This window comes from Gopherus evgoodei, unplaced genomic scaffold, assembly GCF_007399415.2.
Source record: "Gopherus evgoodei ecotype Sinaloan lineage unplaced genomic scaffold, rGopEvg1_v1.p scaffold_62_arrow_ctg1, whole genome shotgun sequence".
NCBI lineage: Eukaryota > Metazoa > Chordata > Testudines > Testudinidae > Gopherus > Gopherus evgoodei.
In genome coordinates, this window is record NW_022060083.1 from 169,581 (window position 1) to 183,745 (window position 14,165).

Consider the following 14,165-nt stretch of genomic DNA (forward strand, 5'->3'; position numbering starts at 1 on the left):
CTCTGGGGGAGATTCTAGGGACTGTGCTGTGCTGGAATTAAATTACCCAGGATAATAATGATATATTTTGGATTTAAAATTGATGAATTCATGAACTTTTGCCTCTGGGCCTCTGCTTCAGAGCTGTGCAGGGCTCCAGGGAATGAGTCCCTCCAGCTCTTGCAAATTAGACGTGGATAAATCACCTTCCTGCAGTGTTGCTTGTCTAATGCCGGTGATGATCAAAGCCGGCTACACACAGCTCATCTGCAGAGCGCAACAGTCAGTTCTGTCTCAAAAGCCATGTTTATTCTATGAGGGCTATAACAGCATAGCTACAGCATGGTAGATGTGCCAGAGGATCTCTAGTTTAGCCATAGCCTGCAGTGATGGAAAGAGTGGTTATGTAGGAATATCACCTCCCTGAATTATGGGAGATGGATCATCACACATATTTTTTCCATTGATTTTGCTCCATCTACACCAGGAGTGAAAGCAGCATAGCTACACCACTCTAGAGTGTGAATGTATAGTCTTGAGTGGTATAACTATGCTGACCTAAGTTTCAAGTGTTGAGCAGGTAAGAGTGAGGGGCTGAAAAGATTCTTAGGCAGTTGTGCCTTTGCCATCAAGACATCACAGTGGTGGGGGAAATTAGATAGATAGATAGATAGATAGATAGATAGATAGATAGATAAATGATATTGACCAAAGAATCCAGGCAGTGGATGACAGAATGCGTTGGAATTTGGGAAAAAATCTACAAATTCCAACACAGTAAGTTTGCTACTTCAGTTAAATATTGTTGGGAATTAATATAGAGGGGAAATTTAAGAACATAAATATGAATTGTAATCTGAACTCTTTTAAGATTTTTTACTATCAGTTTAGTCAAATGTCTGGTCAGAATTTTTCTCCCTTCTGGAAAATGCTGATTTTTTCTTTAAACCCCCCCACCCCCCCCAAAAAATGATTTTTTTAGCCAGCTGTGGACAATCAAACTTTTAAGATGAAAAATATATTTTTAGTAGTAAAACACACATTCTTTAGGTGAAAAAAAGCCAAATTTCCTTAAAAAATATCAACAGAGGATTTGCAATGAGCCTTAAAATTTAAAGAAATGCTGTGGACATTAATACTGCCTAATTTCAAATGACTTCATTCTATTGCAACGTTGTTTGCATTTCTGTTTCAAAGTGTAACAGCAATAGACTCTGGGTGCTGGTGGGCAGGATTGAATTTAGGATATCTGGAGCTAACTCCACGAGATAAAGGCCACAAACCCCTTAGCTAAGGCTGTAGAGCAGACTTGTTAAGGTCTAAGATGGTCTCGGTACCACTTTTGTAACCCACATCCAGGAGGACTGTGGGTTACAAAAGCAATAATTACACACAGATAAAACTTGAAAGGGGAAAAAAGGCACAGAAAGGTCAAAGTGACTGGCCCAAGGTCAGAGAGCAGGCCAGTGACAGAGCCAAACATAGAACCTAAGTGTACTGATGGCCAGCAAGCCACACAGCACAGACCTAAATTCACAGAAGTGAACACCACCACCCAGGAGCTACCGATTCTCCAAGATCTTCATGCCATGCTGATGGAAGCACAGCTGGTATTCAGTGCTGTAAATCAGTTTTTAATTGAGCAGCAGGCCATTGGCGTGCTGCTGTGGTGGAATCATAACAGACAAGCTGACATTTGGTGTGGGATGAGTCTATGGAGTGTAGCCTCAGAGAGTGGGAATGAGGCTATGTTGGCATATTCTAGTACTTCAGTTTCATGCCCAAGTTGTCAGCTGGCTAATTCTCAGAATAGAGGGACCATTGTTAGCAGTGTTGGGTTTAGGTTGTAATTTGTTCCAGCCTTTATACTACATTTCATCAAGCCAACTCTTGGGCCAGATCCTCCGATGGTGAAAAATGACCCAGCAACACTGGCAGAAATGCCAGTTTACACTGGTATGATAATGCACTTGACTAATGGTCTGATTGTCAGGGGAAAGGAGCATTCATCATGCCTGGTCATGGAACTGATGAGTGCAGTGCTCCTGTGACAGTCACATCATGAGATATTATTAAAGAATACCTTCAGCAGTTGAATATAGCTATAATGAAACACAGAATAAAATGATGACCATAGTCTTAATTCTTCCCTGCACAGGCAAGACACAATGAACTGAGGAAGAAAATGTCCAACCAAACCACAGTGACCGTGTTCCTTCTCCTGGGATTCTCTGACATTCGAGAGCTGCAGATTTTACATGTTGTGGTGTTTCTGGTGATTTACCTGGCAACCTTAATTGGGAATCTTCTCATCATCATAGCTGTAGCTCTTGACCCCCATCTTCACACCCCCATGTATTTTTTCCTGATTAATATTTTCATCCTAGACCTTGGATCCATCTCTGTCATTGTCTCCAAATCCATGGCCAACTCCTTATTGAACACTAGGTCCATTTCCTGTGCTGGATGCATTGCCCAAGTCTTTCTCTTTGTCTTCTTTGCAGCAGCCAATATGACTTTACTCACTGTCATGGCGTATGACCGATACATTGCCATCTGCCAACCACTGGACTATGACAGAGTGATGAACAGGGATGCTTGTTTCCAAATGGCAGCCAGTGCCTGGATTACTGGTATTATCTACTCTGCCTTGCACACTGGGAACACCTTCAGATTACCATTCTGCCAGTTGAATGTCATCAACCAGTTCTTCTGTGAAATCCCCCAGCTACTCAAGCTTGCTTGCTCTGATTCACACCTTAGTGAAGTTGGCATTCTTGGCTTTAGTGCATGCTTGATATTAAGCTGCTTTGCTTTAATAATTGCGTCATATGTTCACATCTTCATGACAGTGCTGAGAATCCCCTCTGAGCAGGGCTGACGTAAAGCCTTTTCCACCTGTCTCCCTCACCTCACTGTGGTCTCCTTGTTGTTTTGCACTGGCACCTTTGTCTACCTGAAACCCACCTCTAGCTCAGCATCAGGGATGGATCTCATGATGACTGTTCTGTATTCTGTAGTGCCTCCAACAATGAATCCAGTCATCTACAGCCTGAGGAATAAGGAGATCAAAGCTGCCCTGAGGAGGCTGAATGTGTGGACATTATTTACCAAGAACAATATGTTTGTCTTTCTCCCATAACTGTCATTTTATTGTGTTTCATTATAGCTACATTCAACAGATAGAAATATTCTTTCCATGGGAAAATCACCTGCAATGTGTTTATGTAGTGGTTAAAGTACAGACGAACTCCACTGAAGTCAGTGGAGTTACTGTAGAATTAACAGTGTAAATGAGGTCGGAACCTATCTATTAATCCATTTTAAGGATTTATATGGCTACCATTACTCCATCGTCAGAGCACCATACACAGTAAATCAGTAGCTACGACAAAGTCATTAGTCAACTTCATTTACTCTCTGGCTCATCTCTTCCTTTTTTTTGGGGAGGGGTAATATTTATGTTTGGGATAAGGGATGTTTTATTTGCTTGATTGCCTCTGTTTCTTGTTTTGTTTTGCTGGTTGTTTTGTTTTTTGTGAATTGCAGAAAGTGGGGTACGTTTGCTTAGACGCATGTGTCTTTTCCCCTCCTTCTTTATTGTTCTCTCCATGTACTGGGGGTGTCAGTATGTCATGCCTTTCATGGGAGGGGGCTCAACTTTTGATTCCCATGTTGATGAAGAGATGGGAAATAATTTCTGTCTGTGTAGGGATGGCTGAGTTTCTGCTCAAGTGATTATTTTAATGCTGATGGGATTTTAGTCTGTTTATAGTGATGTGTCTGAGCACAGTTTTCTTTGTTTCTGCTGTGCTAAATAAATTATACTTTGGAAAAGACCAGCTGGTCACTTAACTTACGACTGGTCACAGCTCTGTGGGAAGAACTGCAGGACCCAAACCCAATCAGACCAGCTGAGAAATCATGGTTGGTGCACTTGGTGCTGTAGCTTGAGTCTCAGTATAAAAGTAGGAGAATTACAAGTTTCCACCCTATGAAATGTGTAGGCATGAAGCACAAATCAGAAGATGTGCATTCAGAAAGACCAGAGAATCACAGAATCATAGGATTGTAGGACTGGAAGGAACCAAAAGAGGTCTTCTAGTCCAGTCCCCTGCACTCAAAGCAAGACTCAGTACTATTTAGACCATCCCTGACAGGTGATAGATGCAACTAGGCCTGTAACCATAACAACTAGGATTTAGCCATTTACTTTAAAGGGATCTGGATTTGGCCAAGGGTGTTTTATCCCACAAGGATCCAAAGGTGACAAAATGTGCCCTGGATCACAGAAGCTGGCTGCTTATTGTTACTGTTATTATTACTATCATATTTGTGCATATAATGTAAGTGAGATTAAAGGAGAGTGTGATAGATAGATAGATAGATAGATAGATAGATAGATAGATAGATAGATAGATAGATAGATAGATAGATAGATAGATGATCCATTTAAATTACTGTGCTTCAGCTACTTTCCTGACTACCAAATACTGAGATCATGATTTTCTTAAAAGGATTAATGTCACCTTTATTCACCACAGAATTTCTGTGACCATTTCATGCACCAGTGCTCATTTACAGTCAGGTCTTGATTACTATTAAGTGTTTGAACTTTTAGCTGTTTCATCTGGTCACATTTTAACATGATCTGATTCTCTTTCCTGACCAGATACATTGACAAATTATAATCCAGATTCTGGAAAATGGAAAGGCAGATTGTCAGTTGGTGTAAACTATAGAATCATAGAATATCAGAGTTGGAAGGGACCTCAGGAGGTCATCTAGTCAAACTACCTGCTCAAAGCAGGACCAATCCCCAACTAAATTATCCCAGCCAGGGCTTTGTCAAGCCTGACCTTAAAAACCTCTAAGGAAGGAGATTTCGCCACCTCCCTAGGTAACCCATCCCAGTGCTTCATCACCCTCTTAGTGAAAAAGTATTTCGTAATATCCAACCTAAACTTCCCGCACTGCAACTTGAGACCATTACTCCTTGCTCTGTCATCTGCTACCACTGAGAACAATATAGATCCATCCTTTTTGGAACCTCCATTCAGGTAGCTGAAAGCAGCTATCAAATCCCCCCTCATTCTTCTCTTCTGAAGACTAAACAGTACCGGTTCCCTCAGCCTCTCCTCATAAAACATGTGCTCCAGCCCCATAATTACTTTTTATTGCCCTCTGCTGGACTCTTTCCATTTTCTCTACATACTTCTTTTAGTGTGGGGCCCTAAACTGGACAAAGTACTCCAGATGAGGCCTCACAAATGCTGAAGAGAGGGGATGATCACATCCCACGATCTGCTGGAAATGCCCCTACTTATACAGCCCAAAATGTTGTTAGCCTTTTTGTCTGAACACACAGTGGTTATGAAGTTAAAACTCATCTCCTTTAAATATTCTGATCTAAAGGCACTGATCTAGAAAAAGCAAGTTGTTGACTTTAAATGTGTGGGAAGTCCCATTGCAGGCTTAAAGATAAATTTATGAATGAATGCTTTTCTGGATTTGGACATATGAATAAAACTGTCAATTGGGTCTGTGGTAATTAGACATGAAACTCCTGTAGACTTCCACTGGGTGTTCAATACCCAACTTCCTTGGGCCTGTTGATGAATCCCATCCCAGTTCCTTCACATTCTCTGCTTCCTTGAACATTCATGTCTGCATTGGTAGAATATTCATGGAATGTAACCAAAAAGAGGCCATGACCTCACCTCAGTCAAAACTATTTTAAAAGTAACATTACTATGCACACATATATGGACTGTTGTATTCATTCAGTTCTTCAGATGAAAGTGGGTAGAAGCTCACTCAAGCATCCAGGAGACATAAATCAAGATACAGCTTTTGTATACTTCTGTGCTATAATATATATTTCAGTAAATACTAATGTCCATTCATTGCCTACCAGGGCTAACTCCTGACTACACAAGAGTAACATCTCCCAAAGCTAGGCCTTATTTTAACATCATGTTACAAAGTTTCTGCTCTCATCTAATAATTTACACCAGTGTAACCGGAATCTGCTGAGACAGGTGATCTAACAGCCGATGGCTCATTGACAGTGGAATTCTCTTCTTGTGCTACATCCCAATTCTTCTGACTTTAATGATGTGCTGTATGTCCCATGTATTTTTCCTAGCTTAGGAGAGGCCTAAAGACATGGACCTAGGCTTCCAAACTAACTTGCCGCTTTATAAAAAGAGAGAAGTTAGTACTTTTTGATGGTTTCATGGTGGTCTTCAGAAATGGACTGGGGATCCTTGTCCAGTCCCTGCCACACAAATATCAACATCACTGGAATTATATTTGCACCACTGTGTTCTGTTACTATAGAGATGTCCAAGTACGGAGAAGGGAATCCTCTCTCATATCTGGAAAGTGTCCCTCCAGGGCAGAGTAGAAGCACATTTCTAGGGACTGCAGAGTGGCCGAAAACTGCTCAGCTGCCTTCTGGGCTTCTAAATATACTACAGAAAAATGTCAGACTTCAGACCCTTGGGCGAATCATCTGGCCACTCAGGGTTAGGGCAATGCAAAGACAAGTAGAATACAAGGGGACAAGACAGAAATCTCTGTTCATTAAGGCTGGTGTATTCAAAGGGGTATAAGATGTTTAATTCTCATTGACCAGTGAATATGAGTTGGGCACCTAATTCCATGAAGCCACTCTGGATATCCCAGTCACGGCTCACAGCTTAGAGCAAGACTTCACTGAATCATTTGTGCCACATTCTGCAGCCCCTTGTTTCTGCTCTAATTGCTCAGGATGCTGCTCAGAATGCTCAGGTCCAGCCACAGGACCAAGATCATTCCTGGTGCCTCTCCAATGAAATCAACAGATTTGTACCCAAGATACATTGGGCCCATGCTGTTGAGCTGTTTTCTACTCACTCCCCTGCTAATGCCCACTGAGGACAACCACGGCTCTATGTCCCTGATGGTGGGAGGCAGCCTCCTTCATATTTGTTAGCTCTGGAGTTAAAGGTGGGAGACTCAAATTCAATATCTTACGCAGCCTGGTGAAAGGCATTTGAACAATGGCTCTCCCCTCCAAGGAACTGTGATGTTATCTGATTAAAATACAACCATGTAAATCATTGTTGCTACCACTGTTATATAATTGCAACAAATCTTATACAAAGTGTGTCAAGTAAGGTGTCAATAGAAACATTATGATTTGCTGAATATGATTATGCGATTGGTATGCATGTCTCATTTTTGCATCTGAAGTTATGAGCTTTTTCTCTATTCCTGTATTTCAAATGTTTGCTTCTGGGTAGCACCCACAAGGTGTTTAGCGAGCACATTGTGAATGAACTTTCCAAGTGAATGGCCCATTAAAGAACACTTAACTCCCAATGGAAGATGGCTACCTACACTTAATGGACTTTTCTGTTATGACTAAGTGAAATCGTGCGTGGACATGAAAGTCCATGTGACTTCAAACACCATCTTGTTACCTGTAATTTTCCACAGTGAGAACAATGGGTTTCCCTTCACTTGAGTGAAGCTGTAAAAGGTGCTGGAAACATCTCCATTTTGCCTTTTTCCTTCTCTAACCTCTGGACTATGAACGTATACTGAGAGCATTCTAACCAAGGGACAGAGGACCGAAGAATCCAGAGACTTAGCAAACCATCACTGCTGCAAGCCTGAACCAAGAACTTTGCCATTACTGTATGTGAATGATTTCTTTAACCAGTTTTAACTCTCATCTTTCTTTCTTTCTTACTCAGCCATTACATTATTTTTTCTCTTGCTGCAGACAGCACTAATTTAAAAGGCTCACTGAGCTGCAGATGCAATGCAACATGGCATTTAAAAATATTTAATTCACATTGGCTGTGGAGCAGGTGTAAATTGGCTGTAGCTCCTATGGACCCTATGGGCCCTGCTGACAGCTCAACAGAGTTGTGTTAATTTCCCACTTCATTTTAAGTGGTCTCCTACATGTATGATCCCACTCTGCGTAACAGTTAGGGCTGTTGATTAATCACAATTAACTCGTGATTAACTCAAAAAATTAATCACAATTAAAAATTAATCATGATTAATCACAGTTTTAATCGGACTGTTAAACAATAGAATACCAACTGAAATGTATTAAATATTTTTGAATATTTTTCTAAGTTTTCAAATATATTGATTTCACTTATAACACACAATACGAAGTGTACAGGGCTCACTTTATATTCTTATTTTTATTACAAATATTTGCACTGTAAAAATTACAAACAAAAGAAGTGTTTTTTCAGTCCACCTCATACAAGTACTATAGTGCAATCTCTTTATCACGAAAGTGCAACTTACAAATGTCGATTTTTTTGTTACATAACTTCATTCAAAAAGAAAACTGTACAAAAATTTGGAGCCTACGAGTCCACTAAATCCTACATCTCATTCAGCCAATCACTAAGACAAACAAGTTTGTTCACATTTGCTGGAGATAACACTTCCCTCTTCTTGTTTACAATATCATCTGAAAGTGAGAACAGGTGTTCACATGGCAGTTTCGTAGCCAGCATTGCAAGGCATCTACATTCCAGATATTCTAAACATTCATATCCCATCACACTTCAGCCACCATTCCGTGCTGACATACTTCCGTGCTGATGATGGGTACTGCCCAATAATGATCCAAAACAGTGCAGAGTGACATTTTCATCATCTGAGTTAGATGACACCAGCAGAAGGTTGATTTTCTTTTTTGGTAGCTTGGGTTCTGTAGTTTCTTCATCGAAGTGTTACTCTTTAAGACTTCTGAAAGCATGCTCTCTTCTAGTTCTCAGGTTATGAATGGCATCGGCCATAGGTTAGGTGCAGCCAGCTGGGCAGCCTCATCTGCCCTGAGGGCCTCAGCAAAAGTCACACATCCAATCCCAAACACCTAGGCACTGGTGCAGTATACAGGGAAGCTGAGGTACACACAGTATTAGTACAGAACAGTAAGACTCACATGCACCATAACAAGAGGAAAAGCCCACTTAGTCACACAGCCTTTTCAACCTTTTAAAAGGGTATGATATATTTTGTACAAAGTATGCCTTGTGAGGTATCATTTGAAAGCTCATAGAATCATAAAACTGGAAGGGACCCCAAGAGCTAATCTAGTCCAGTCCCCTGCACTCATGGCAGGACTAAGGATTATCTAGACCATCCCTGACAGGTGTTTGTCTAACCTGCTCTTAAAAATCTCCAATGATGGAGATGACCCAACTTCCCTAGGCAATTTATTCCACCCTGAGAGTTAGGAAGTTTTTCCTGATGTCCAACCTAAACATCCCTTGCTGCAATTTAAGCCCATTGCTTCTTGTCCTATCCTCAGAGGTTATGAAAAACAATTTTTCTTCCTCTTCTTTGAAACAATCTTTTACATACTTGAAAACTGTTATCATGTCCCCTTTCAGTCTTCTCTTTTCCAAACTAAACAAACACACTTTTTTTCCATTTTCCCTCATAGCTCATGTTTTCTAGACCTTTAATCATTTTTGCCACTCTTGTCTGGACTCTCTCCAATTTGCCCACATTCCTCCTGAAATGTGGTGCCCAAAACTGGACACAGTACTCCAACTGAGGCCTAATCAGCGTGAAATAGAGTGGAAGAATTACATACCCATTATCATACCCATACCAGTCCCCAACCTCTCTCAATTCACTGGGTTTTGGAACTCATGTCCCTTGTCTAGCGAGTGCTGCTTAGTTGATGGTGAGGTCCTCTGTCATAAAACAGGTTCATAGTCCCTCATTCATATAATCAGGGTAAGAACACTTTATTCCTCCTGCCTCAATAACAAAGAAATTGAGGATCCCACAGCTGTCAAAGTGACCATTTTAGGCTGCCATAGGCTATGCTAGGCGGGGTGGGTGTTCCTATGCAAACAAGATCAGCCCCTGAAATTCTTTTCCACACTCGCCATAATTCACCACCAGATGTCAGGGTAGAGCTCATCCTGACTTTGCTTACACAAAGAAAACCTGATTTTTTTTCTTTAGAAAAAACAGAAATTTCAGTGAGAACTGATTTTTTGAAGAAATTTTCAAGGGGAAATATCAGATGAGTTTGCAAAATGAAAAGTTAAAAACAAAGGAATTGGAAAGTGTCAAGGAAAAAGCCAACATTTTTGAGTGAAACATTTAGTCAATAATTATCTTATTCGTGACATTTCAAAAGGTCAGTACTTTTGGCTTTTTTGTTGTGTTGAAAATAAGATGACAGCGAAATAATAGAAAGAAGCCCATTTGTGTGTTCTTGTTATGAGCAGAGGTGTGAGCGTGTGTGTGTGTGTGTGCACGCCCGTGTGCATGTGTAAAAGACTAGCTCTAGGCCTGGTAAGAAACAGGGAGAGACAAGAGCAAAAGGAAGAAAGCAAAGCAGCAGTCTGTAAGTACAGTGTGAACCTGGGAAGAGCCTACAAGGAGGTTCTGGGCTTGCAGATGAACTAAGCTTGGATCTGTAAACTAAGAAACTACTCCTTTTGTCTTTGGTTCCTCCTCCTACAGAGAACAAGAGTTTGTATATCCCTTGTAAATAAACAAGATTGCATCACAGGAAGTACCAGATTTTATCGTCATTTTCTACCTCCAGCTGGAATGAGTTGCCAGGCCCCAAACTCTGGCTATCCACTTGTATCAAAAAGGGGCAACATATCCAAACTCATGTTATTGAGATCAACACAGGGGTAAACAGGTGAAATCTAATGGTTTGTGATATACAGGTCAGACCATGTGATCTCTTGGTCCATTTTGGGTTTATACTCTAGGAATCTATGGCTTTATAGAGCTGCTCTCCACTATGTTGGCATCTGGTTCTAACAGATTTTAGCACATTGATTATTTCCCCCTAAAAGGTTGGACCGACACAAAAAGGAAATAACCATGGTGACATAATGACACTTGAGAAGCATAATTTGACATTGATAAGAGGAAGCCATTTCCCCTTCTGGATTAACACCCACCAAAAAATAACCCAGATATTCATCCAGGGTCATAAAATGCAATATATAAAGTACAGGAGGAAAAAGACATACAACCATCAGCCAGCTACTCTGTATTAATGAATTTATGGAAATTAATACCCTCAAAGAACACACAAGAAACATGAATATGCAATTGTTTGCTTAATTGAGACTAAAAGCTTTATAATACAATGTAGAAAGCCCAAGTTTTAGAAGAATGTTAGCATTGATGGACCCACTAATTAATGAAAATGACACCTCTAAGGGTCTGCTTCTCATTGGTTGGCCAAGCCTATGAAGGTTTCACAATCAACTCGACAGCATTTTTCTGTCTGTCTGTCTATATACTCTGAAAACTTTTAAATAGCACATCTGATAAGTTCCAAAATTTCAGGGACTGTTTTAGGAATCAAAGGCAGACTCAGAACCACTGCTATGGGGAAAGAATGGAAGCCCTGGTATTGGAGGAGGGCAGGATGAGGGGCACGAAGAACTTCTGGTGAAGGGGAGATTGGTGGAGCTCCAGGGAGGAAGGCTAAAACCACATCTATTTGTGTAACTATTCACACAAATTATTACCAAATACTTCATCTATGGTAATTCACTCTACTTAAGCTCAGGAAAATACATAAGAAATGTAGTCATAAGGGCTAGAGAAAATATGGCGGTATAGTGATGCCCTAAGGCTATCAGATAGAAATATTACAACATGTTAGGAGAAAATAAATAGATCTTTCAAGATTACTAAAGTTAGGCCACCTTTCGATCTCATAGCTATAGTACAAAGTTGGTTATTGACTCCGGGAAGGACCAATTCACTATTATTGATAGTAGTCAGATCTGTGAGAGCTCATGTTTGGAGAAGGACAGATCCACCAACATTAGTAGCATGGAGAAATAAAGTATAGGAAATCCTTCCAGTGGAGAAAATGGCAGAGATCCCTAGCTCAGGGTCAAGTAGAATGCAGAAGGAATTAATACCATGTTTGGCAGCTTAACATCACGAATAAAAACTTCATGTTAAGAGGCTCACCAATGCAATTTTTCCCCATGTCACATACAGGAATTATGAATGAAAACATTTAATATGATGGGAAGTTCATGCAAGATAATTATTACAAAATGGAAAAAAAGCTCATACAAGATAAATTCCATCTTTATAATTTCCTCTGTGAGAAAAAGATTCTTCTCATCAGTTTCCTGATAGCTTTTTTCATCTCGGCATTTTTCAGAGTGTAGCTCATTGCATTCATCATTGAGGTGATTAGGGTGAAAAAGACTGAGGCCAACTTGTCCATGGGGAATTTCCAGAAGGGCCGAGCGTAGATGAAGGTGGAAGGTATGAATTGTAAACACACAACTGTGATCTGGGTTCCACAGGTGGACAGAGCTTTGCGCTTCCCATCTGTGACGTGTTTCTTTATCTTGACTAAGATTATGGTGTACGAAATGAGCAGGCTGATGAACATTACTATGATGAGCATCCCACTTTTGGAGACCATCAGCAACTCAACCAAGTAGGTGTCAGTGCAGGCCAGTTTGATGACTTGTGGGACATCACAGTAGAAATTATCCAGGATGTTTGGACCACAAAATGGCAACTGGAGGACCAATGCGATCTGAACAATTGAGTGAGCCAATCCACCCATCCATGCCCCTGCCACCAGGCCCACACACACACCCTGGTTTATGATATTCAAGTAATGAAATGGTTTATAGATAGCTACATACTGATCAACTGCCATCAACACAAGAACAAAAATTGCAGCACCAGCGAAGAAGTGGAAGAAGAATATCTGGAGGATGCACTCATTGAATGAGATGACTCTGTGCTGGGAGAGGAGACCCAACAGCAATTTGGGAGCAGTGACTGATGAGTCACTGACACCTAGGAAAGCCAAGTTGGCCAGCAGGAAGTACATGGAGGGGAGCTGGTGCTCAGTTATCATTGCGATGATGATGGTAACATTTCCCACCCAGGTTGTAAGGTACGCTATGAAGAAGATGATGAAGAGGCATTGCTGAATCTCAGGACTCTGGGTGAGTCCCAAAAGGACAAATTCTGTAACTGTGGAGCTGAGGTTCTGCTGTTCCATTTACTAGCCTCAAAACATGCCTACAGAGGCAACTGTAATGATTAATATGAAGAAGTTCTTATTACTCCCTCCTTAAATTACTAATGTTAAGTAAGTGTTAACTCCTCTTAACTGAATTTGGTTGAGGAATTTTCTTAGCTCACTAAATTCAGTCAGCCTCAATGGAGGGCAACCCTGCTTCAGCAGACCCTAGGAGCTACACCAGCAGTCATCCTCAGTTCTGAGGTAATTGGGAGTGAAGGAGAGCAACCTGCAATTCAAACTCATGTCTAACTGCTGTCTCCATTCACCTTCCTGCAGTTCTGATGCTGCACATCTCCTGAGGCCTAGAGGGTCAGGGTTGAGTTGAATGTGGGTTTCAGAGAGTGCTTTTAAGTTGGACTTCTCAGAGTCCAATGGTTCTCAAAATGCAGATCACAAAGAAGTGTCAGGAGATCACGATGACCAAAATGCCCTTCCTATATTCACAAGCGGCAGGGAAGTCCCAAGTAGCTCCTGGTCTAGACTGAAGAGGAATTGGCTTGAAAATGTTGAGAACCACTGATTTATGGGATTCACATACCCAACCTGTGGCCTTGATATGAGAGGTATTGAGCATCTGTAGCCCACATTAACAAAACAATGGTAGTTGTCCCCTTCTAGAGGCTACAAGAAGAGAAGGAATTAAATCTTATTCTCTTTAGCAGAAATTGCATGCGTTTCCCACATCTGAAACAAATATAGTTACTGTAATGAGATGTCCATGGATTTTGCTGCTTAATTTTAAATATCTCTATTTAAAAGCTGTGAACACTAAAATATTTCCATGAATGAATCGAGATATAAATATTGAACACTACTGTGGGGTTATGGATGCTCAACTCCCATTAACATTTTCAAAAATCTGTAGAAGTAGTTGGCAAAAAAATGTTCCCAATAATGTTCCCAAGAAATTGTCAGTATTTCTAATTTTTCATGGTTAAATTTCTAAAGCAAGAAAATGAAAATGTTCACATCATTGGTAATCAAATCCCATTTTTCATTTAATTTGTAAATAAGGATTTGTTTTTATTTAATTTCAGATTGAAATTTAACTTTTAACTTTAATTCTTTCTTATTGGTGGGGAGTCAAACATATTTGAAATCT

At 40.5% G+C, this 14,165-nt stretch overlaps 1 protein-coding gene and 1 pseudogene across 1 annotated transcript; one reads left to right on the forward strand and one right to left on the reverse strand.

Moving 5' to 3' along the window:
• The first annotated feature begins 2,164 nt into the window (after positions 1–2,164).
• LOC115643539 lies at positions 2,165–3,121 on the forward strand (annotated as a pseudogene).
• Positions 3,122–12,100: 8,979 nt separating this feature from the next.
• Positions 12,101–13,039, reverse strand: LOC115643572 (olfactory receptor 4D9-like). The gene has a single exon (XM_030547593.1). The coding sequence runs from the start codon at positions 13,037–13,039 to the stop codon at positions 12,101–12,103; it is 939 nt and encodes a 312-aa protein (XP_030403453.1).
• Positions 13,040–14,165: the final 1,126 nt, after the last annotated feature.

What these genes read in the sequence shown, in the direction of transcription:
- LOC115643572 (XM_030547593.1), bottom strand. Translation starts at nt 13,039, where the DNA reads ATGGAACAGCAGAACCTCAGCTCCACAGTTACAGAATTTGTCCTTTTG.